General features: G+C 41.4%; 1 protein-coding gene across 2 annotated transcripts in view; it reads left to right on the plus strand.

Moving 5' to 3' along the window:
* Positions 1 to 24,128, plus strand: part of REV3L (REV3 like, DNA directed polymerase zeta catalytic subunit) — a 112,590-nt gene extending 88,462 nt beyond the window's left edge. For both annotated transcript variants that reach the window (XM_020805332.3, XM_072997740.2), the window contains 8 exons: positions 339 to 545; positions 2,209 to 2,318; positions 6,609 to 6,723; positions 11,946 to 12,083; positions 13,648 to 13,838; positions 16,411 to 16,657; positions 17,381 to 17,590; positions 23,004 to 24,128. In XM_020805332.3, coding sequence (XP_020660991.3) covers positions 339 to 545; positions 2,209 to 2,318; positions 6,609 to 6,723; positions 11,946 to 12,083; positions 13,648 to 13,838; positions 16,411 to 16,657; positions 17,381 to 17,590; positions 23,004 to 23,144 — 1,359 coding nt within the window. In that variant the 3' untranslated portion in view covers positions 23,145 to 24,128. The remainder of the gene's footprint in view (positions 1 to 338; positions 546 to 2,208; positions 2,319 to 6,608; positions 6,724 to 11,945; positions 12,084 to 13,647; positions 13,839 to 16,410; positions 16,658 to 17,380; positions 17,591 to 23,003) is intronic.
* Positions 24,129 to 25,699: the final 1,571 nt, after the last annotated feature.

Consider the following 25,699-nt stretch of genomic DNA (forward strand, 5'->3'; position numbering starts at 1 on the left):
TCTCTACCACCACCACCCCCATTCAGCTGCATTAATAACCTCTGGTTTCTAGTATGGACTGTCCTTTCTGGTTTCTGGACAAGTCAGACATTTTAAGAGTTAATCTTCACTGAGGTTGATAACCCTTTCTAATTATGCTGTAATGATGCTATGAACATACAAGTTTCATAATTCATGAGCTGCTTATTCAATATTCTTGTTTTATTCATCATAAACAAATGGTTCTTCATTACACTCAACACTCTCTCTGTGTGTGTATTTACTGTTAATTCTTATATTACCAGGAAGTTTTGATTTTTCAGTGGTATTTTACTGTAATTTGTTTTGTTTTCTGGTAGTCCTCAGTAAGAAAAGGTGTATTGCCAAGAATGTTGGAAGAAATTCTAAAGACTCGAATAATGGTGAAGCAATCAATGAAAATCTACAAGCATGATAAAGCTATCAGTCGAATGCTTGATGCTCGTCAACTTGGCCTTAAACTTATAGCAAATGTCACATTTGGTTACACTGCTGCTAATTTTTCTGGAAGGATGCCATGTGTTGAGGTGAGTGGCGAAAATAACATGTTAAGAAGACTCAGGGGGGAAATAAAGTAGTTAAATATGGCAGTATTTACTATAAGGCTAAAGCTAATTTCAAAGTTCAGTTCCATTACTGCAATAGAAGAATGATGAGTTAATTCATAGTGTTCTGAAAACTACATGAATATTAAAGATGTATGAAGCATCTTAAGTTAAATCCAGAATTCCATTCATGCAAAAAGGCTTTCCTGCCCTTTCTTCTGACTTACACAACATGAAGTACCCCCAGAAACTGTCAGGCAAACTGAACCCTGTTCACAGACCTACAACTCATAAGGCTGATTATGTCATCAGCTGCAGCAATTTTTTTAAATACAGTGGTACCTCGCACAACGAGCGCACCGTAGAGCGATGAATTCGCTCTACGGTGACACTCTTGCGATCGCTAAAGCGATCGCACAACGATGGCCCCTATGGGCAAAAATCGCAGAGCGAAGGTCGGTAAGCTGCTCGCTTACCGACCTTCGCTTTGCGACCTGCCGATCAGCTGTTCGGCGGGTAAAAAATGGCCGCCGGAACAGCCGAAAGGGGCCGGGGCGCAGCGTTTTCGCGCCCTTGGTAAGCAAGGGGAGCGCGCGAAAACGCTGCCGGAAGCCCCGAAATTTCGGGGCTTCCGGCAGCGTTTTCGCGCGCTCCCCTTGCTTACCAAGGGCGCGAAAACGCTGCGCCCCGGCCCCTTTCGGCTGTTCCGGCGGCCATTTTTTACCCGCCGAACAGCTGATGGCAGCCATTTTGGCGCCCTCATTCTGCGAGGGGAGGGCGCGAAAATGGCTGCCGCCTATGGAGGAACTTCGCTGAACGGTGAGTTTGAAAGCCATAGGAATGCATTGAACAAAGTTCAATGCGTTTCTATGGCTTTTTCCCTCCCGCACAGCGATGTTTCCCACAGCGAAGGTTAATCCGGAACGGATTAACCTCCCTGTGCGGGGCACCACTGTAGTGGGAACTGGATGGAAATCTAGTTAGGATACATTTCACTCGTCTAACCCTAGGCTCAAGTCCTTATATATTTAAATGGCTATATATATTGTCATTTATAGTTTACAGCAGTAAGAGAGAGATATTTTCTCCAAATAATTTATATATCAAATCCCACAACTTTGTGAGTTGTGGTAGAAGTGAAAAGCTTGTGAACCTATGGGCATTCTGTTTGAGTGGGAGCAGTACGTGAGCATGGGACTTTTAAGTGGACACTTTATGTGGACAGAGAAGGAAGGGAAGAAACTGAAAGGCTGTAATTAAATTGTTAATATATTGGGCAAAATCCTGTTGTGCAGTGAGAATGATGTCATTGTCAGCATAGGAGTGCCACTAACTGAAGACTTTCACAGCCCACACACAGAGATGAAGTTGCATGCATCCCACAAATTTTTTTTAAGAAGGAAGCCAGTAAATTAGCAGCAGTCTGCATTCCTAACAGTTTTTCAGCCATTATTATTGGTGATTAATTTAAATGAAAACAAAACCTAGCCAAGTTTGAATGGTAATCTGAGAGCAGCATTTCAGTCAGATTATACTATCATAAAGCAATAATTATACTTGTGGTCAGTTGAATAGAAACATTAGATAAATCAGAAGTCAACTTTGGTGTTGAATACTTTATAATACTGTATCTTTGTATCTACAGATTGGTGATAGCATTGTGCACAAAGCCAGAGAAACCCTGGAGCGAGCAATAAAACTGGTGAATGATACAAAAAAATGGGGAGCACGGGTTGTATATGGAGACACAGATAGGTACGAAGGATATTCTTTTACTTAGGAAACTTCCAAACCAGGTTGAATAGGAGAAGGATGGCTCAGGGAGAGGGAAAGTCCTCCTCCCTTGGAAAGGGAACCACGGTACAGGAAAAGGTTGAAGAGAGAAAAGCTTCTTCTCAGGGTGCTGGTCCTTTTTGTTTTGTTGACACTTATAAAGTTTCCTGCTTTATGAGTGGCTTCTTTAACTTCTTCGTGGCCTCTGTGAATCACACCCTGGGTGATTCATGCCTCATCGGAAGATTTTAGAGCTTCTGTGGTAGCAATAATCATATTAGAATATGTCCCTCCCCACCCATATAAGTACCTTGGCGCCAAGCATCCCCTTTCAGTTTCTTTCAGCTGCCGCATTGAGAGCCTCATAATTCTGCTTCTGTGAGTAAAAGAGAAAGAGAGCTTATTCTTGATTCCTTCCTGTTATCAATATTTTTTCTTTTAAACTATTAAACTCTTTATCATCAGAGACTTTTTCTTTCCTCTCGCTTGGCCTTCGGCCACAGCACACAAACCCCTCCAAAATATTGGTTTTTCTCCTCAATTATTTTCCCCTATTCATGGCCCCTTTGGCCCACTTAAGCACTGCATTGTCTGTGATAATAAGATCCCACTTTCCGACAGACATGCTAAGTGCCTTTTCTGTTTGGGAGAACAACATCAAACCCTGTAGGGCCACTTCCCAAACCAAAGCAATGGAAAAATCCATTACTGAATTTTTGAAACAACGTCCATCGGTTAGACCAGCTCATCCTGATTCTCCATCTGCATCATCTAAGACCTTGACACACAAATCGAAACCCTCCATACCAAAGTCCTCAACTTTGAAAACAACTTCTAATTGTCAGAGACCTACTGAAGTTGCTCCAGCTACGGTGCCTGTTCCTCCTAAACGATCTAAACAGTCTAAATCTATGGACTTCCCACCACAACTCTCTGAATCAGTTTTGGTCGGATCTCCCTCAGATGATGACAGACTTCCGTCCCATCAACCCTGTTCTCCAGAATGGGGTGATAGAGTCGACCAACTAACTTCCTCTCCTTCCAGTCCACAACCTTCCATTCCTTCCAGCAATCCTTCAGTTATTCCATCGCCCGAGGATTCCCATCCTGAATGGCTTGACACCATTCCATATTTGATGCCCTCGGATCGCCCACCGATCCCTCGATGGCTCTGACCATGGATCTCTGCTGCAGACTCCATCGGTGTTACTTACCTCTCCAGAGTTGGACATTGTCGATACTGACCCGCTGTCACCAGCAGAGGATTTCCAGACCTATGTCCAACTTATGAGTCGCATGGCTAAATCTCTTGATCTGCAAATCCACTGACCATTGACAGAACCAGCCAATCTATATGATCCGATATCTGAAACTACAACCACTCCGGTAAACATATCGATGTTGCCATCTCTCCTTAGTACTGTGCAGAGATCCTGGACAGAACCAGCTTCCTCCCATACCATGTCTAAGCGGATTGATAGCCTCTATGGAATCCATGGCCCAGGAGCCATTTTCCTCCAGAAATAACCAGCTCCAAATTCTATATTTGTTCAAGACTCTCAATCAAGACCTCAACATCAACAATCTCTCGTACCACCAAATAAAGACAGCTGACGAACAGATGCCATGGATAGATGGCTTTGCTCTTCCGCAGCCTTCACCATGCAAGTTGCTAATTATCAAGGAGCCATGGGAGCTTACCAATGCTTCATCTGGGACAACATGTCCACCTTTATTGAATCCCTGCCAGAGGATAAAAAGATACTAACTCAAACCTTCCAACAAGGTCTCTCTGTTGCAAAACAACAGATGCTTTCCACCTGCCACACCATAGACACTACAGCCAAGTCCATGGCCACCCCTATGCCATTTTTCCTGGCTCAGAATGGCTGGCTTAGTCGAAGATGCTCAAGCACGTATCAAAGACCTCCCAGTCTAAGGAGCAGGTCTTTTTCATGCTGAAATTGATGATACACTACAGAATGCACAAAAGAAATGTTCAGCAGCCAGACGTTGGGGAGTTTACCCTTCCTACCAGCAATGTCCTTAGCAAAATCAATGGAAATGTCCCTAAAACGCGTACCAGAAGTTCCAACGAGGCCCTCCACAACAAACCTCTTACAATCCATACATACTTTAAAAACCAAAGAGCCAAAACCTGGCAACAGCCTGCCACTAGGCAGAATGACCGGAAACTGAAACACCATGTTTGACGTTCCTCTGGCCAAGATTACCACCCACCCCATCAACCCTGCCCTCTGGAAACACTTACCTGCATGGGAATCCATCACCACAGATTCCTGGGTACTCTCCATCATCAAAAATGGCTACCGCATCCACTTCTTTGAACTTCCTCTGACAACACTCGTCGTTACTCCACTGTCACAACCCCTGCAAGAAGAAATAATAAGTTTACTTCTGAAAGATGCCATACAACCCGTCTATCAAAACAACACCGGGTTTTTCTCTTGCTATTTCACCGTCCCCAAGAAAGATGGAGGACTTTACCCTATTCTAGATTTACCGTAAGATTCTTAAACAACTACATTGTCACCACAAAATTTTGCATGATTACTCTAAAATCAGTTCTTCCCTTACTTCGAAAAAACAACTGGTTCACCGCCATAGACCTAAGAGATGCTTACTTTCATATTGCAATACATTTGTTTCCAACTTGGATCACAAGCATACCAATTCAAAAGACTCCCATTCAGCCTTGCAACAGTTCCAAGAGTATTCACCAGGTGCATTGCGCCTGTAGCTACCTCCCTCAGACTTTAAAACATTCTCGTCTTTCCATATATTGACAACTGGCTCCTTGTAGCACACTCTTGTTGGAAATCTTGACGAGACACCCATTTTATCCTCACCTTTAAAACAGCTTTTCGCGTAGCCATCACCTCAGCTCGACAAGCTAATGAATTGGCAGCTTTACACTGTGACTTCCCTTGTTAGTCACTCAGGGTGCGATTCACAGAGGCCATGAAGAAGAACGACAGGTTACCCACCTGTAATTGTAGTTCTTTTTGAGTGGACCTCTGTGATTCACACATACTGCTCGTCTTCCCCTTTGTCACACCATTGTTTGCTTATTATTAAGCAGTGGTTGACACAATTGAAAGGGGACGCTTGGCACCAAGGTACTTTTACGGGTGGGCAGGGGCATATTCTAATATGTTTATTGCTACCATAGACAGTCTAGAATCTTCCGATGAGGCTCCGCGCATGCACGAATCACCCAGGGTGTGAATCACAAAGGTCCACTCAAAGAACTACAATTACATATGGGTAACCTCTCGTTCTTCTTCAGTGCTAGCCACAAGATTATTCTTCATTGGTGAATAACATGGTGATGCTAAAACCTATGGAGACAGTTCTTTCTTGTTTTCATGGGGTAGCATAACCCTAGGCAGCATATCTATGTACAGTGGTGCCTCGCTTGACGACGTTAATCCATTCCAGCAAAATCACTGTAGAATGAAATTGTCGTCAAGCGAAAGTAAAAAGCCCATTGAAATGCATTGAAAACCACTCAATGCATTCCAATGGGTGAAATACCTCAGCGTCCAGCGAAGATCCTTCATAAGGTGGCCATTTTCTAATGTCTGCAATGCAAGGAATCCATCCTAAGCACAGTGGGCAGCCATTTTGAACAGCGGGGAGCCATTTTGAAACCTGACGATCAGCTGTTTTCTGATCGTCGTAAAGCGAAAAATCTGTTCCCGAAGCAGGGAACTGATCATCGTCAAACAAAAAAACCCCCATTCAGTTATCATTTTGCAATCGCAATAGCGATCACAACCACATCATGAAATGATTTCATCATTAAACGGGGTGATCGTTAAGTGGGGCACCACCCTGGACTCATGGGGTAGCAAATCTACACATTATGTATCCATCTCCATTCTGACACATTGTTTGGGGTCATGTCAGCACCATGAAGCTTTTCCCAGCCTCCCGTTTTCCAGACAGCTAGAGTTTCCTGCCCTATATGGGAGCCAGACCTGCATCTGAGCCATCTTCTTGCCCCTTTTTCTGGCTTATTCTTAAATGTGTTACTTTGAGTAACAACACATAATTGTATGTGTTGAGTTGAGTTGATTTATATAGGAACCCTTAAACAAACATGATTCTTGATTTCTTCGAGCATCAATTGCTTGCCTATACATTTTTTGTTCTCTATCCCAAGAAAGAAGAAATGTCACTGTATTGCCTAAATAATTATAGGAAATATTTTTAAATAGCTGTTTCCTAATTTTCTTCCTTTTTCAGCATGTTCGTACTACTGAAGGGTGCAACCAAGGAACAGTCTTTTAAGATTGGCCAAGAGATTGCAGAAGCGGTAACAGCTACCAACCCCAAACCTGTAAAACTGAAGTTTGAAAAAGTAAGAGAAAAAATTACATTTGATAAATTCATTAATTTATACCCTGCCTTTCTGCCAAAATACAACTTTTTGCAAAAACTCAGCAACAAAATTAAAAAAGATACACAGTGAAAACATTGGTAAAGGTAAAGGTTCCCCTTGACATTTTCAGTCCAGTCGTGTCTGACTTTAGGGGGTGGAGCTCATCCCGCTTTTCAAGCCATAGAACCAGTGCCTGTCCGAAGTTTTCCGTTGTCACGTGGCCAGCATGACTAGGGAACACCGTTTTACCTTCCCACCGACATGGTACCTATTTATCTACTCGCATTTACATGCCTTCAAACTGCTAGGCTGGCGAGGAGCTGGAACAAAGCGATGGGAGCTCACTCTGTCGCATGGATTTGATCTTACGACTGCTGGTCTTCTGACCCTGCAGCACAGGCTTCTGCGGTTTAGCCCACAGTGCCACCATGTCCCTCAAAACAATGAAATTAGCCCAAATCCAGTGATTTACTTTAGCAAGATTTCACACTTCTATCAGAATTGGTGATGCCATCTCCTCCCCTGTGTACCTAGAAGTCTGGTCTGGAGTGCAGGGACACCCTCTGAAGCAGATTTTATTTTAATACCACCACAGTTTGCAGCAACAGCAGGACAATCCCAATTGCCCTGGATTTAGATACTGGCCATATATTTAAAACATGAAACATATTAAAGAAAAATAAAGCACTCAAACCTCCTCCAACAGCAACCTGATTTAAATATCTGTCTGAGAAAACATATTTGCATTTCATGTTTTGAAAAATTCAGCTAGTTTTTTGTCATTCCAGTTTTTCCAGAAGTAAATAAGGAACTCTGTTTAAGAAAAGCATTCTTAGTGCTGCTTGATTTAATAATGCACTTTTAGGAAGATAACAGAACGAACAAGTACGGGATTAATTCATAATACATTATTCAAATTCCTTATAGCATAGAGAGATCTGCACGCTTCTGTACTGAAATCTGTCCTGTTAGAAATGCAAATAAAGGAACATAGCTTCAGAAATAGAATGATGATGTAGCAATACCAGGTAAAAGGATCCAGTTAGGTCCACCTATTTTAATGCTATGTCAGACATGTATTATGTAAGTCAGAATCACACTGAGATTTTGCCTTCCCTTAAGAAATCACTGTAGACAGTATCTGTTGCAACAGATAATACCTATGGTGATTTCTTAACTTGAGGCATTTTATCTCCAGAGGTGAAATGTGTGTTATGCTTATCTGTGTGTTATGGTTATGAAAGTACAGTGGTGCCTCAACTTATGACTGTCCCTACTTATGACAATTTTGATTTACGACCAGCTCCGGCCACAAAATTTTGCTTCGACTGGTAGCCGGAGCTTCTAGTTATGAACACAAAAAGGCAGGGGGAAAAGGCAGGAAATTCAAATTGCTAACTGTAGGTGGCGACGGGGCTGCTTCTTTCTAGCTCTTTCGCCCTAGCAGTTAGAGAGTGTGTGATCAGAGGAGGCTGCCTGGTAAAGTAATGTGCTGTTTTCTGCTTTTTAAAAGCTGTTCTGGGTGGGGTTTGCAGAGTAGTTTTGGGCGGTTTGTTTCTGTGCTGTGTTGTTTTGTTTTTTGGTGATTTTTTTTTTTTGCAGCCGCAGCACCTTGCAACAGGTCTTGCTCCTTTATTTTTGGTTGGTTTTTTTTTTTTTGCAGCACCTTCGGGGCTTGCTTTGCTGTTTATTTTTGGTTTGGGTTTTTTAAAAAAAAAAAAACCCAGCGCCAGAGCTTGCTGTGTGCTTTATTTCGGGTTTTGGTTTGTTTGTTTGTTTGTTTTGAAAGCCCCAGCGACAGAGCTTGTTTTGCTGTCTATTTTTGGTTTGGGTTTTTTTTTAAGCCCCAGCGACAGAGTTTGCTTTGCTGTTTATTTTTGGTTTTGGTTTTTAAAGCCCCAGCGCCTTCCGACTGGGCTTGCTGTGTGTGTGTGGTTTTGTTGCTGTTGTTTTGTTTTGCCGGAACAGATTAATCGTGTTCCAGTGTATTTCAATGAACAATGGTGCTTCGACTTACGACCATTTCGAGTTACGTCCATCTTCTGGAATGGATTATGGTCGTAAGTCAAGGCACCACTGTAGCTAGGATTGTGGTCACAAATTCAGTTGTTTCAGCTTTTGAGATCTGTTGTGATTTTTAGTAATATATTGCATTTTAAAGTCTACATAAAATAAACTATACTATTTTACTCCCCAGTAGCTCAATTCACTCTTACACTTTCTGCCATTTATGTATTGCCATAGGTTCTGCTTTAAACTTATTATGATATCCCGTATGTGTGTATGTACATGCATGTGTGTTTATGTATGCATGTATAGTGGCACTCTTGGGCATCTTAGAAAGTTGAATTCAGTAAAGGAAATAGTGAGGAAGATTACCGTACATTGTTAGGAATACTCTTTTAAAAAGGATGAGAGCTTCTTGAAAGTTAGGTATCAAAAGCAGAGTCACAGTTCTGACAAGAAAAAAATATGGAAGGGTAGAGCTTTCAAATGAGCTGAGATTTTAACGGGCCATATACAGGAAATGGGAAGAAGTACAGATCACCGAGGAAACCTGTAGCTAATATTTCTAGGGAGTAGGTCAGAAGGCTCAAACTCTCAAGAGAGGTTAAAAATAAAACATTCAGAGGTAGTCTCTAGCCAGTAGATAGCAAACAGAAAACAGGATTGTTCAGTACATACTGTGCCTTTCTGTCTTCTCCCAAAAATCCCCTTACAGGGAGAAAGGTGGTCTGTAAGTAACAGGGAGGGAGGGAGGGAGGAAGGAAGGTGTTCAATGTAGCACTAGTAGAATAAAAGAACAATGAGGTAACTGCTCCCCAAGACCCTTAGTTCCGTGAAATTAAGTAAAGCCTCCAGAGGTAGATGATCTGTATCCAAGGCTGCAAAAGAAGCTTGTGGGTGCAGTTTCAGAACCTCTGCCTATAATCCTCGAGAATTCTTAGGAAACAGATGAGATTCTTGTAGACTGGAGGGAGAGGCAAAAGTTGTTCTCATCTTGGGGAAAAAGGAAGAAGTCCATGTAGCTACCAACCAGTCAGCTTGACATAAATAGCAAAAAGGATTCTAAAGCAGATAAGTAAACAGTCAACTGTCTCTTTCTCTCTTTGTAGAGTTACAGACTTCCTAGATCAGAAAAATGTTATAATGTGTACTGATTTCAGCAAGGCCGAAAAGGTAGTACTCACTTGTGCAGCAGGAATGTCTTCATCAGCAGTGGCAGATTACTGATGATTAAAGACGTCTGTGTCCAGTTTTGATACAAATGCAACTTTGTCACATTGTATGCACACCAAAGGAAGGTTTCCATTAATCTGCTGCTAAAGATGGCATCATGCTCGTACAGGCAGGACTGCTCAATAGGATTTCATCCATTGTTTAATATAGTGGACTTTGAAGAAGGAATGTAGGAGATGCTCATCAGATTTGCTGATGACATAAAACCAGGAAGTGTAGCTAATACGTCTCAAGACAAAATCAGAGTTCAAAATTAGCTTAATAATTGAACTGGATCAAAACAAATGAAGTGAGCTTCAACAGGAAAAAGTAGACAAATCAGATGCACAAGTGGAGGATGGGTGGCACTTGGCCTGACAGTCACACATATGAAAAGGACCTAAGGGTCTTGGTGGATGAAAAGAAGTATTGGTATCACTTATTCTGCTTTTGGCAGACCCCAGCTAGAAAATGGTGTACAGTTCTGGGCATCATTGTCAAAGACGTGCTTAGCAAGCTGGAGCATATATAGAGGAGAGTGACCAAGATGGCAAAGTGTCTGGAAACCAATCCCTGTCATCAACGATTGAGGGAGTTGTGTGTGTTTAACCTTGAATAGAAAAGACTGAAAAATGACATGATAGCCATGTAGATGATGGGACAAGCTTGTGGTGTGGGGCTTCAGAGAATATGACCCAAAGTAATGGATTCAGGAAAAGAGGTTTCAGTTAACCACTAGCAAGAACATTTTAATAATAAGAACTGCTTGACAGTGCGGTGGACCACCCAGGAAAGGGATAGACTCTAGATAATTTTAAACAGGTTAGATGACCATCTGTTAAGAGATGTTTTAGCTGTGGATTACTGGCTTCATGCAGGGGTTGTTTCCTTCCAGCTCTACAGTTCTGTGATTTTTTTTAGTGTTCTATAGTCTTTCACAGCTTGGTTGCTTTCATTTAAATAACACCGTGGCTGGAGTCCTATTTTGCTTTTATCACACACTTGGATATCTCCAGATCAACACCCTCAGTTTGCACCCAGACACACACTAGATGGCCAGAGAACTGTAAATGACTTACACAATTTTTCTTACATGAGCGGCCTTTCATTATAGAATTCTGATTTTGTCATTTAGGGCAGTTACATGCGCATACATTTCAAAATCAAAGGTGCCTTGGCAGAAAGGGGGGAATAAAGAAAGAATATATAGCATGTATATCTGTATAAATAGTAGAGATTCTTTTTTTAAAAAGTGCCACAGTTGTGTGATATCCTCATCCCTGTTTTTTGGCCATGGTGTTATGGAATCCACATGGAATTCTGTAACAGAATTTTCTGCTGAGCTTATAATATAGTGCATATAAAATTTACACATGGTAGGCATTCCTTATTTGTGTGATTGATGAGAAAAATGTTTATGTGAGTGTGTGCTGTGTGGATTCATTTGCATTGCCATCAGATTCACTTGTTATGTGTTGAAACTCCAGCATGTAACAAGGAACAACTTATCAAGTTGATTGAATCATAGTGTAACTGAAATGTACACAGTTCTAATGTCATAGAAAAGATAGGCATTCTTTCTTTCTTTCTTTCTTTCTTTCTTTCTTTCTTTCTTTCTTTCTTTCTTTCTTTCTTTCTTTCTTTCTTTCTTTCTTTTTTGTTGGTTGGTGTTCTGTTCTGTGCCCCCTCCCCAGTACATTCTCTCACATTCCTAATATTACATCATAGACTTGGTATGAAGTACCTTTGAATTTTGTGATCTGTGGTAAAGTTGAAAGTCTTGTCACAGATCCAGAGCTTCACCCTGTAAACCTCTATCAGCATCTAAATGAAATGTGTTGCTAGACCATCAATATTGCAGAGTTGTGATTTGTATCTGTGATATTTTTACAGTTAGATCTATTTGTGAAATGTGTAGAGTAGAATAACCCATTCTGCAGGTTTCTTCCATTTCCTGATACTTGTGCTTTCTTACCTTATAGGTTTATTTGCCTTGTATTCTACAAACCAAGAAGAGGTATGTTGGTTATATGTATGAAACTTTGGACCAGAATGATCCAATATTTGACGCAAAGGGCATAGAAACTGTTAGAAGAGATTCTTGTCCTGCTGTTTCCAAGGTAAAAACCACAAAGTTATTTTCTGTTATTGTTGTTGCTATTTCTAAAAAAAACCAATTCTTGATTAAATTCCATAATAGTCTCTAGGCAATGCAGAGGAAGAATCCACTTGACTAAATTAATCCAGTCACTGCCCAGATCAATAGGCAGGAAACACATGATGTTGAAGGAGTTTTCATTGGGTCCGGAGTCTTCTTCCAGCAGGCTTCTTACCTACCTCCATCCAAATCAGAACCCCCATATGAACGCCATTCTATCCTGGCTTTTCAGTTCCACTTACCGTATTTTTTGCTCTATAAGACGCACTTCCCCCCCAAAAAAGTGTAGGGGAACGTCTGTGCGTCTTATGGAGCAAAGCTGGCGATTTCACCCACACTGGCCCCGTGGGGGGTGGGGGAGCCTCCCAAGGATCCGAGTCTGCCTCCCAGAACCCTTGGGAGGCTCCCCCACCCCATGGGGCCAGCGGGGGCAAAATCGCCAGCTTCCAGGACCCTTGTGAGGCTTGGAAAGGCTCAGAAAGGTCCTGGAAGCTGGCAATTTCGCCCCCACTGGCCCGTGGGGGTGGGGGGAGCCTCCCAAGGATCTGAGTCTGCCTCCCAGAACCCTTGGGAGGCTCCCCCCACCCCCCATGGGGCCAGCGGGGGCAAAATCGCCAGCTTCCAGGACCCTTTTGAGGCTTAGAAAGGCTCAGAAAGGTCCTGGAAGCTGGCGATTTCACCCCCACTGGCCCCGTGGGGGGTGGGGGAGCCTCCCAAGGGTCCGAGTCTGCCTTCCAGGACCCTTGGGAGGCTATCCCCACCCCCATGGGGCCAGCGTGGGTGAAACCGCCACCTTCTGGGACTCTTGAGGCTTGGGAAGCTTCAGAAGAGTCCCTGAAGGTGGCGATTTCGCTCTCTCTGGCCCCATGGGGGGGCAGGGTGAGCATCCAAAGGGTCCTGGAACACACCCTAGGACTCTTTGGAGGCTCACCCTGCCCCCCCCCACGGGGCCAGAGGGGGCGAAATCCCACCTTCTGGGACTCTTTTGAGGCTTGGGAAGCTTCAGAAATGTCCCTGAAGGTGGCGATTTCACCCCCTCTGGCCCCCAGGGGGCTGGCTGAGCCTCCTAGGGTGTGTTCCATGAGACGGACCTCTCCATAAGACTCACCAATTTTTTAGGTGAAGAAAACAGGAAAACAATAATCTGAGCATTGCCTGGAAGGCACTCTCGGACCCTTTGGAGGCTTCCCCCACCCTCACCCCGCTGGCCCAGCAGGCCGAAATGCCCAGATTATTTTTTTCCTGTTTTCTTCTTCTAAAAATTTGGTGCGTCTTATGGAGCGAAAAATACAGTACTTCTTTCTTATGGCTGTTTGTAATTTTTATATCCTGCCCTAATTTTGTTTCTTCCTGGGCTGTGCCTACCAAAATGGATCCTCAACATTGATGTCCATGTACTGTGTGGCAGAGGTGAAGAGCCATTTGAAAGTTAAGGGATGGACAATAGTAGATTTATTAATCGTGCCAGTATTTCAGATCACTGGACCTTTTGGATAGGTTTAAGAAACCCCTATTATGTCTTCCAGATACTTGAGCGTTCAATCAAGCTGCTGTTTGAAACACGCGATATAAGTCATATCAAACAATATGTGCAAAATCAGTGCATGAAATTATTAGAAGGAAAGGCCAGCATGCAAGACTTCATTTTTGCAAAAGAGTACAGAGGAAGTTTTGCATACAGACCTGGAGCATGTATACCAGCTCTAGAAATCACAAGGTAAATCACATCCTGGTATTCTAAGATTGTATTTGATATTGTTTTCATGTTACAGGAGTTAAAAGCATGAATTCAGTGTCTGTTATAAAAGTAATTCAGTATACTGTGGTAACAAGGTCCATTCAATTTAAAACAACAACATCCAAACAGAGTGGTAAAAGTGAGTGCAAGTATACAACACTCCAGTTCAACTGAGTTCTGATGTACATAGCTATAAAAAATTAGCTGTCCGGTAACTTAAGAAACCTTGTCTGTTCAAGTAGTACATTCAGTTGACCAGAAGAGAATGATATTCTAAAAAATCTTGACTGAAATCTAGCAGTAAGTTGCAAGTAGAATAGACCCATTGAATCAGTGGAAGTTGACCAACCAGATCCCCATTGATTCAGTGAGCCTACTCTGGTTGCAACTTACTACTTGATTTCAGCCACCAGCTCATAATACAGATAACAGTACAGAACTAAATGAGCTAGAGCTTCAGAGATTGCTATTTTACATGGACACAATCTTTGGGGAGGGGGAAATTCTCAAAATCTGCCCTTGAATATTGCTGTGGGCAGAGCATTAGGCCTCACAAGAATAGATGACCTCTGTATTTGAATGTTCTTCAGCCATGGGAGAACAGGTTCTGTTGGCAAAATCATAGAAGTCTTCTTATTCTAAATTAGAGAGTATTCAAGTAGTCTTCCATATATGTTTATGTATAGAAATAGGTTTCCTGCTATGAACATCAATGTGTTTGTTTGCTTAAACTTGTACCCCACCCATTTAGTGGACAAGCCACTACTCTGGGTTGATTCCAGGAAATAACAAAATATACTATGCAACAATTTTTTAAAATAGCTTATGAAAACAAATACCCTTTTGGCAAACCATGGGCCAATATAAACTCAGTACAAAATTAATATTACAAAGGGGTGAGGTTTGTAAAGGCCTGGGTAAAAAGCCAATTTTTCACTTGCTTACGGAAGCTCAGGAGGGTGGGGCCAATCACTTCCACAAGGCAAGCAAAGGGGAATAACCCCAAAGATACAATTATTTAAATATTGACTTAATTGATAGAGGCGGGGGATACAGATTTCATTTTTAACAATGTAGTGATAAACCATGCCATTCGGAAAGTGACAAATTTGTCTTTGTCAGCAAGCAGGGTCTTAAGCTTTTCTAGTTCAGAATTACTAGAATGTTTTTGTAAAATAGGGTTGGGAAATCTTTCGTGATAAGGCTGTAATAGTGAACAATAGAGCACTACATGTGCCAAATTCTCCACTGATATTTGGTCACAAGAGCAAACTCTCGTGATATGGCATTTGTGTATAGTGTCCTAATAAACTGGCTAGTGGTAACATATTAAAACGTGCTTGAGTAAAAGCTTTTCTATAATCAAAATTCAGTAAATCAGTAAAATAAGATGGAAGATTTAAAGGCAAGTGTAAAATGTTCTTATATAAAGGGGCCGTTTTTAGGGTGCCTAACAAACCTAAATCGGTTTGAACCCAGTGATCGGACAATCTCTGTTTCAGTAAATGTTTTGCAGTGGATAGGCCAAGGTGTATCATATACTGTTCGGAGAATCCAAGTTTAGCAACTAGTTGCAGTGCAAAAAGTTTCCACAATCTAAAATTCATCTCCCCATACAATGCTATTAAAAATTCTGGCTGGGTGATGAACAAAATTTTCAGCCAGTAATTATTAACTTAAAGATTAATGTCATTATTGACATTAGTATCAGTTCTAATCTATGAAATGCTGAGGGGGTTGAAGGGGGGACTGCCAGGAGTAATCGAGCAAATTTATTTTGGATTACTTCTAGGGAGGTTAGGTTTCCAGTTCCCCATACAGGATCTGGGGAAGTAGCTGGATTTTGTAAATTTCATGTATGGGTGGGACCAAATGCCCTCCTTTAATTCTATAGACTTATAGAATCCCTTACAGGGGGGGGGGGGAGTTCCAGCGTGATCTTGGGGCAGCCACTACCAAGAAGGCCCAGCTTCTGGTTGACAACTGCCGGGCCTCTCTTGGAGTGGTCATCGTCAGCATTAAGGATTGAGAGGTGCAAGTGGGGTGGTACAATGGCCTGAGAGAGAGGTGCTCTGACTGGTAGCGAGGTCCTAAACCATAAAGGACTTTATAAATTAACATCAGTACCTTGAATTTTGCCCAGAAGCATATTGGCAGCTAGTGCAGGCAGGACAGGACAGTTGAAATACAGTCAAATTTAGATGTATCAGTGACCAACCTGGCCATCACATTTTGCACTTGCTGCAGCTTCTGAACCACCTTCAAGAGCAGTCCCATGTGGGGAGCATTGCAGTAGTTACTCCTTGAGATTACCAGCACATGAACCAGTGTTATCAGAGACTTCCTGTTGAGAAGGGAGGCAGAGATGTGCAATCTGCTTCAGATGGAAAAGGGCAGATTTGGCCACAGCCAAGATCTCTTTCTGCATTGAGAAGAAGATATATAATTATAAAATAAGTATGCAGATATGTTCTCATTTTGACTACAGTTGGTTTTCTCAGTTAACTGTTGCTTTCATGTGTATGAAATGGATCTTTCTCTCTTCAAATAGGAGAATGCTTGCATACGACCGACGATCTGAGCCACGTGTTGGTGAAAGAGTACCTTACGTTATTGTGTATGGCATGCCAGGATTGCCTCTCATACAGTTGGTTAGGCGGCCTATTGAGGTTCTTCAGGAGCCGAGCTTGCGGCTGAATGCCACTTACTACATCACCAAGCAAATTCTTCCTCCACTGGCTAGGATCTTATCACTTATTGGCATAGATGTTTTCAGCTGGTACCATGAATTGCCACGGGTAAGTAGGTGAAATAGCAAATATAGCATGTAGCTGCAACCATGGAAAAATGAAAAAGTTTTGTAAAATTCTGTGATATACAAATCAAAGGTATAGCTAGATAAGTGGAGAGATCTGCCTCTCTAGCATTTAGATTGCTTTTTACACTTCTGTGGAATAGTTGCTTACCTGTCTTCCATGCCCCTACTCCTTCAGGTATTTGGTACACATGCTTTCTCCCTCCTGCAAGCCTATATTAATTTCCCTTTAAATTTTAAAGCTGAGTACACTAACAGGCAGCAGTAATGGCACATTGACTGTCCTGGCCTTCAGTGAAATGTACAGATGCCATGAGGCTATGCGGATCTTTGCATTTGTTGGGAAGAGTATTCTGTGGCTATCCAAAGTTGTTTGCTAGCCAAAGGATTGAGACTGACAATGTGTTTAGTGTAGCACTTCAGAGTTATATTTGGCTAGAAGAGGAGGACTGCCATGAGCAGAGACTGGGTTTCTTTCTTCCAGTCCGATATGAACTGCCTTATGTGAGGAGAGGCTTCTGGATATATTGTATGTAGGGCAGATCCAAAGAACTTATTTATTAGGCTTTACCTGTAATTCTGGATATATTTGGAGGGGACTTGCCAGATACTAGTGAATACGGAGTGAAAATAGTAAATTTGATAAAAGTATTTTGGCAAAAATGAATATATTATTCACTTTCCTGTCTAATACTGTCTTCTATAGATCCAGAAAGCTGCCACAGTGTCCCACACTGAGCAGGAAGGCAGAAAAGGGACAATTTCCCAGTATTTCACCACTCTGCATTGTCCTGTGTGTGATGAGTTGACACAACATGGGATCTGCAATAAATGTAGGAGCCAACCACAACACGTACTTGTGGTTCTTCATCAAGATATTCGAGAACTGGAGCGTAAACATGAACATCTGGTTAAGGTAGGGTGAAAAAAAAAACCCAGTGGAGAGAATAATCTTTTTAGTTTTTAGAAGCTGGACCCAATAAAGAAAACTGTCAGTCCAAAGTGGGGTACTCTTCAACTGAAATGAACGTACCATACCTTTAAGTTAAAAAATAATTATAACTTCTGAATTTTCATTTATTTAATTTATTTGAATAGTTCTAGCCTGCTCTGTATCAGTACATCTCAGGACATGGTATCCACAATAAAATCACATTAAAAGAAATTATAGAATTTAGATACTGTTAAACAATTAAAACACATTGAAACATTTCAACACAGTTGTACAATCAAAACAAGATTAAAATAAAGGGTTATACACTGGCTCATAATCTCTAATTGCCACGTGTTTGGGTCCTTACATAAATACAAAGAATAAGAATAATAAGAAGAAATGAGTAACTGTGTTACTCTATAATCTGTTGCAAAGAAAACAACAAGGATGATAGAATCATAGAATAATTGAGTTGGAAGAGGCCTGTAGGCCATCAAGTCCAACCCTCTGCTCAATGGAGAAATCCAAATCGGAGCAGATCTGACAGATGATTCTCCCATTTTCTCTTGAATGCCTGCAGTGCTGGAAAACTTACCACCTCCTAAGGTACCGGTAATTGGTTCCATTGCTGTGCTGCTCTAACAGTTAAGAGGTTTTTTTCCTGATATTCTCACCTTAACTTATTCTAGTTTGCTTGCATATTTCATAAAGTGTGGTGTTCAAAACGGAATACAGTACACAAGATGAGGCCTCATCAGTGCCGAATAAAGGGGGATTAGTATTTCACAGGATTTGGAGGCTATACTTCTGTTAATGCAGCATAAAATAGCTTTTTGGCAGCTACATCACTTGTCTTGTGGCACTTTGGTAGTTTCTGAAGAAGTGGGCTAGCATCCACAGGAAGATTTTTGCCAGTAAAGTTTTTTCATCTTAACATGCCACAACATTTTTGTTTGTTTGCTGCAATGTGAAAATGAAACATTCACTTGAAAACAAAGTAACTTACAGATGGGTCACAAAAGGTATTTCAAGAAACTGTGATGCACTGACCAAAATCCTGTTCACACAAAGTTACAGTACACTAGTCAGATTATACCAATATCCAGCACCAATTGAAATTAATCAAAAGCTTCTTGTCCCCCCGCCCTCCCCTTTTCAAGTTCAGAAGCTCCCTGAGGGTTTCTTTTCATCCTGAACAAACTTTTGGGATGACAGAGGGAGCTTTTATTAGTCAAAAATTGACATATCAGTGCTAGCAGTCCTGATCCAGGTGGTGGCAATCTGGTAACAATTATTGATTATTAAGAGTCTTCCCACTCCCTGTCCGAAGGCTCCCAAAGGCTTCCTCACCATGAAAAGGAAACCACAGAGAGCCTCAAAACCTGAAACAGAGGAATAGGGAGCTTTCAATTCAATTTAATTAAATATTACCAGTGCTGGATGATGATGTCATCCAGCCTGTGTGGTGTAGCCCAGTGTCAGAGAAACTCCTGGTTGCATCTTGATTCAAAGAAACTTGTTTCAAAACAGGATTTGTAACATGGATGGAGAGTGGAATGAAATGGTCACCTTTTGATGCTAAGCTGCTACCTTAACCGCCCTATAACTCATATTAGTAGTGATATGCATTTCTTGAGAAATGAAGCCTAAAGACACTTTGGCACCAAGGGTAGTGGGGACAAAGAACTCAGTGTCTCCTGGTTGTTTCCCAAGAGAGGCAGCTGGGGTCGGAGCACTGGTTCACCGGATCAGACAGACATCATTTACAGGTTTCTGTAAAATTTGGAAGCAGGCAACAATACCAGAAGATGATTTTTCACATTGGTTCTTTCCAACTGAAAGATGGGTTTAGATGCTTATAAATCTCCTAGGAATTTGCTCTTAGGATATACCCTGGTGCAAGCTTGCACTGCAGCAATTACCTCTGTGTCCTCCAGATCTTCAATTAACATTAACATTTCCTATATTTCAGATATTGTTTACTTAATGCAGTTAGGAATAAGATTTAGGATTAGTAGATTATTAAACCAATATGAACAATACATTATACATCAAGAGGGAAATATTATATTAGGTTTAGGCCCCTTTGGGCTATATCAGGCAAGCGAATAGGATTTTGTTATATCGAGACAGAATCTATTAAGTTAATAGATTTTGTGTCTATTTGTGTGATTTTCATCAGAAGGGTTTGTGTTCTGCTGTAGCAGAATCAGCTACTGTTCTTTGGGTAGAATCTGCAGGCAGTATGGAATGTGGGTGTGGTAAAAGAAATAGGCATTTGGGGAGGGCTGCAAGAATGCTGCCTGCACCCACTGCAGCAGCTTGTACTAAGAAGAGTGGGTGAGAAAGCCTACAATTGCTATTGTGAGCCCTCCCCATACAAACACTGTCACCCAGCTGCATTGTTCAGCACTGACTCTGTGCAACAGCAGCAGGCAGCCATACATTCAGTGTGTGTCTCCCCTCAGGTGGCAGAAAAGTCTCTGGTTCAAGGTGGGACAGATAGGAGTGAACCTGAGACATGTTTCAGTGACATCTTTGTGCAGTAAGGGGCCAGAAAAGTTGATGAACAAGGCACTTTTCTCCCAAAGAGCTGATGTGCCAGAGAAGGACAAGGATGGCATCCCCACTCAGACTGACACTGTCAGCTTGGGTAGCAGCAGTGCTGCTGGTTTTGTGGTTGGGAAAGGAATTTATGAAGAGCACCATACCCATACTATGCAGCTCCATCATATTCAAGAAAGGGTTTACCCCATTTCCAGCAAATCTCTCCTGTACAAAGCAACCTTGTGGTTGATGGGAACTCCTCTTCAAACACATACACATCTGATGTAGGAGAAGAGGAGAAATACAGTGGGGTCTCGACTTAAGAACTTAATCCGTATTGGAAGGCAGTTCTCAGGTCGAAAGGTTCTTAAGTTGAATCTGCATTTTCCATAGGAATGCATTGAAAACCATTTAATCCGTATCTGCTCTTTTCGTCCATAGAAACTAATGGGAAGCTGCTATTCTGCCTTCTGCCACTAGAGGGGGATATTTTTTCTTTTTTCCTTTTAACCTAAGATGACTTGGCTTTAAAAAAAAAGGAAAAAAAAGAGTTCGTAACTCGACTCTAAGTTCTTAAGTCGAGTCCATATATTCCTATGAGAGCGGTTCGTAAGTCGAAACGTTCGTATGTCGAGCTGTTCGTAAGTCGAGACCCCACTGTAGGTGGGCACTATTTCAGAAACATGTGAACCTGAAATCACCCCTGTTCCTCCAGCTGCCCCACCAGTTGCTGGAACTAGTAGTGATGACAAGTTAGCAATCCCTCTTAAGGAACATAGTCAAAAACCGGAGCTCCCAAGAAGTCAATAATCTGGAATCATTTTCCACAGTATTCAGCAAATACTTGCATCGCTGAGTGCATGCACTGCAAGGAGGTGCTCAAGTGTGGGCAGGGCTTGGGCCACCTCTCCAACATTAGTGTGCTCAGCCACCTGAAGAGTCAGCACAAGGCATTGCTGCTAGTCAATAAAAAGGGGTGAAGTGGCTTTCTCATTATGAAGGATAAGAGGCATCATATCAGCCCAGGGAAGTAGGGAGGAAGATAGGCAAAAGTAGGACATGGAAGGGAGCAAAAGCCAGACCATCTCAATAATAAGTTACCCTGGAGGAACTTTGCAGAAAAAGGCCTTCGGCTATCGTAAAACATAACCTAGGGAAGATGATAGCCCTCAATGACCAGCCATTCTCTCTGGTGGAAAACACCGGTTTCCATAGGTTTGTGGCAGAACTGGCACCATGCTACCAATTGCCATTCTTAACAACCCTTAGCCGTGCCAGATTTATATTGGGGTTTCAGGCACATGGTACAGCAGCATCTGGCTTGGGCACAAGTGGTACATTTTACAAGTGACATCTGGAGTAGCCAGGGTGCAAAAAAATGCTTATCTCCCCCTGACAAGATCCTGGTGGGGAGGCATCTTAGATAGGGCAACATTCATGGGCAGGATATAGGCGGGCCCTGTTGAATATGGCTGTGATGAAGGGTGACCACACAGCTCACAACATTCAAAAGGCTCTGAAGGATATGCTGCTGCAGTGGAATCTAACTATAGAAAGGTTAGGTCTGTTTGTCAGAGACAAGGCTGCAAACAGTGTGGCAGCACTTCAGGCTGGGAAGATGAAAGGGGTTTAATGTGTGGCGCTCACTCTCAACCTAGTAGTTCAGGGTGCTTTGCAGGGTATGGAAGACACGTGCATACTTAATATAATTGAGTAGGCCTGAAAGGTGGCAGGGCATTTTCATCACAGTTTCCAGGGCAATGAGCTGTTGCAACAGAGGCAAGAAAATTTGGAATTGTCACTGCACCACCTAATCCACAATGTGGCAGCTTGATGACTCTCCACTTTCTATGTGCTTAAAAGAGTGCTGGAGCAATGAAGCACATTCCATGATTTGGTACTAGAGATTTCCATTGGTGTGGCTGCACCCCTAGGCAGTGAAAAATGTGACATTATGGGCCATGTGGTCTATGTCCTCTGATGATTTGAGAGTGCAAATCCCTAGTGGGGAGACAGCTATCCTTAGCAAGGTGACCCCGGTATACCAAGAGTTTGTTGGCATGATGGAGGGCATGAGGGGACAGTTTAGGTTAACCAGGGGACTCTGTTGATGGAGAACAGCATTTTTTCCAGCCTGAAGTGGTGGCCCTGGCTTGCAAGCTAAAGGACCTGCTCCCCTACATGTTTGTCTCCTCGTGGAAGGAGGAGTATGTTCTAGCAACCTCCATGGAGTCCTGAATTAAACATTGAGGAATGGTTATGAAGCCGAGGTTCACTCAGCCTTGCATCCTTCCAAGGTTGGTAAATTGAGTACCCAGCTTGATGGGGGTGGACAGTGTGTAACTGGCATAAGTAAGTTGTAAACCACCCAGATAGTGCTTTGAATGCTATGGGGCAGAGTATATAACCAGCACACTTCACTCTGCTCTTCCACTTGCACAACTTGAAGGGCCCAAACTTTGCTGGTCAGATCCACTTGTTGTAGCCCTAGCTGCTTTATTCCATTCCATTCCAGAGGGGTCCTTAAATTGCAGGAGCAGTTTTTCACAAAGTACATGGATTGAAATGAGTAGGAATGCTTGAGGAAAATCTGGTGCCCTGGCCTAACATGAGCAGAAGTGCCTTGTGTTAAGCAAAAAGCCGTAATTGCATATAACTGAAGCTTTTCCCCAGTAACAAAAGAATGCCTTCATTATTAAAGTAGATCCTGTGCTTATTTATTTGTAAATAAATTTCACTTTGTTCAGTGTTTCTTGCTACCAAATAAATGTATATAGAGTCAATTTTAGTCAGGATTGACTTACACATATTTTCCAGTGAAATGTATAATCTGTTTTATCCACCCTAGATATGCAAGAACTGTACAGGTTGCTTGGACCATCAAATACCATGTGTTTCATTGAACTGTCCGGTACTTTTCAAGGTCTCCAGAGTGAGCAGAGAACTGTCCAAGGCACCATATCTTCGTCAACTACTTGATCAGTTTTAGACTGCATGTGTTGCAGGATTCCAGGTGCTATTTTCTCCATGTTTACCACTCCAATCCTATCATGCATGGTCCTTCAGTTTCATCTTGTCCAGGATTTTCATTAACTGCTGACTTGTTCTAAAATAATGAATGTTTGTCCTAAGTAAATTAAAAATACATGTGTTTATTTGTTAACCATTCTTTTTAAGATGTCAATGTTATCCATTTTTCTGCCTTTTTACTATATTGTTTTACAATTTTGATATTGGAATAACTGTGTGTTAGCATTTTGTTAAAAATCCATTTCAAAACTAAAAATTTATTTCCCAATGGACCTCTGAGGAAGTACTGAAACCCTTTGAGGATATGGCATTGTGTTTTCTTGAACTGTCAGTATCAATGTGTGTTACTTACAGATATCTCATCAACTTTATAATTTTGATTGCAGAATATTTTGTAAATACACTTTTTTTACTTTTCAAATAACTGAGTAAAATAATGTGCAATGAATTTTATACTGACAATTTTAAAGTTGGTTGGGGTATTTCCTCTTCAGTTTTGCTTGATTCCAAGTAGATTTGTTGTTTTGACCAGACTGTGCAAACAGTAGTAAGTGTAGCATTTTTGAAGCATTTTCTAAAAACCACTGTCTTGCTTTAGCTATTACTGAGGCATTGTGAGGAACTGTGCAAAGACATTTTTGTTACAAAACTGTGGGACTGTTGCAATATTTTAAATAAGAAATTTTATTCCATTTTTGCTTTTGTATAGACATTTTATTGCTTCTAAATATGCTTAATATTTCATTATGTACTGTACAGTTAAAATTTATTTGCCATCATCTTGACAAAATGTGTATTTAGAATATTTGTATAACTGTATAAAATAAAAAGGAATTATGTTGTCACAATTCATTTTTTAAATCAAAAATCATTTTGTTTTAAAAATTAATGGATATCATAGTAAAACTGAACAAAATCAAATAAATGTATGTGCATTTTTTAAGTTCTTGTAATTGCATTTATTTTTAACAATTCTGCCTAAAAGAATTCTTTTAAAAATTGCTCTTTAAAGATTAGTGCCCTTTCATTACATAGCACTCCTGTTTCAAAAACTTTGTAATGGAACTTCTATCTTACTCTGTTTAGTTATCCAAGATTTTTACTGAAAGATTACGCTATCTGAATTTATCTCTCTTTTAACTGTACATACTTTGTACAGGAGAAAGTAGGATTGCATATTGATTTGCAGGAAAATGACCAGAATAGGAAGACTGGATAGGGAGGGGAACGGAGATCTAAATAAACAAAGTACTGTATTGGTTGTTTTAGATTTTTTGGGCTGTCAGAGTTCTGACTCCTTATCTTCTGAAGATCCTGGCCACAGAGACTGGCGAAACGTTAGGAAGAACCACCCTCAGAACACGCCAAAGAACCCGAAAAAACCCACAACACCATCAAATCTCGGCCGTGTAAGCCTTTGATACAAATTACTGTATTCTCAAAGGCTTTCATGGCCGGGATCCGATGGTTGTTGTAGTTTTGCGTGTTTCCAGAACACGGCCAAACAGCCAAAAAAACCTACAACAACCAAATTACTGTTGGGACTGCAGTTTAGGCTACAGGGGAAAGTTACTGCTGGATTCTTAAAAGCCCTAGACAGTGAAAAAGAAATTATGGGAGTTGACGTGCAGTATTATCCCGAGAAACATATTTTTCCATATCCCTAATTTCGAACCTATCAGGAGGAATTGTTGCTTTTCTGGAATTACATCTTACTGATCTGGCAATCATGAAGTAAAAATGAGGGGAGCAGGCTGGATTTCACAATCTGGTTTTAAACAGACTTTGCCTGTTAGCTTCTCGTTTCTTGGAATGAGTTCAAAAGGAAATATCTTTAGGAGTAATTTAGCAAATTTGTCCATTCTAAAATAATTATTAGATATACATAAAACTATGTATCTTACCTTAAGGGCTGGTAATTTAATATTCCTCAGAAAAAGCAAGTACATTTGTGGAAGGATCATAGCTTAGTATTTTGCAGGAAAAAAAACCCTCCCAGGTTTTATTTCTAGCATATTCCAACAGGGCTAGGAAAGAATCCTGTCTAAAACTCTAGAGTCATTTCCACTCAATTTTGACAAGACTGGACTAAATGAACCAGTGGTCTAATTTCACAATAAGGCAGCTGTTTGTATTGCTAAACTGTTAATGACCCAAGATCCAAAAGCCATAATTTAAGTTCCCTTCTTCCTCCACCAAGGATCTCTGTTTGTGTAGCACCCTACCCATTGTTTCATATTATGTATTGGATGCCTTTTGAGCTTTCTTTGCTGTGAAGAACAGAAGAAGCATTTGGAATCAGCAGCCAATTTTCTGTTCATTCCTGGAATACTTATAATCCTATTACTTACATATGTTTGCATTAAATCAAAATGGCATAACCACAGCAGTGAGTTGCCATTTCTTAAAAGAGTTATGGCTTGCATTCCTCATCACATACCAGTCGTGCCACAAGGGATACATACAAGTGTCAGTTCCTTAACCAGTGGCAAAAAAAGCAACCATTTTTCTGGT

The sequence above is a fragment of the Pogona vitticeps genome, chromosome 1 (genome assembly GCF_051106095.1).
Source record: "Pogona vitticeps strain Pit_001003342236 chromosome 1, PviZW2.1, whole genome shotgun sequence".
Lineage (NCBI taxonomy): Eukaryota > Metazoa > Chordata > Lepidosauria > Squamata > Agamidae > Pogona > Pogona vitticeps.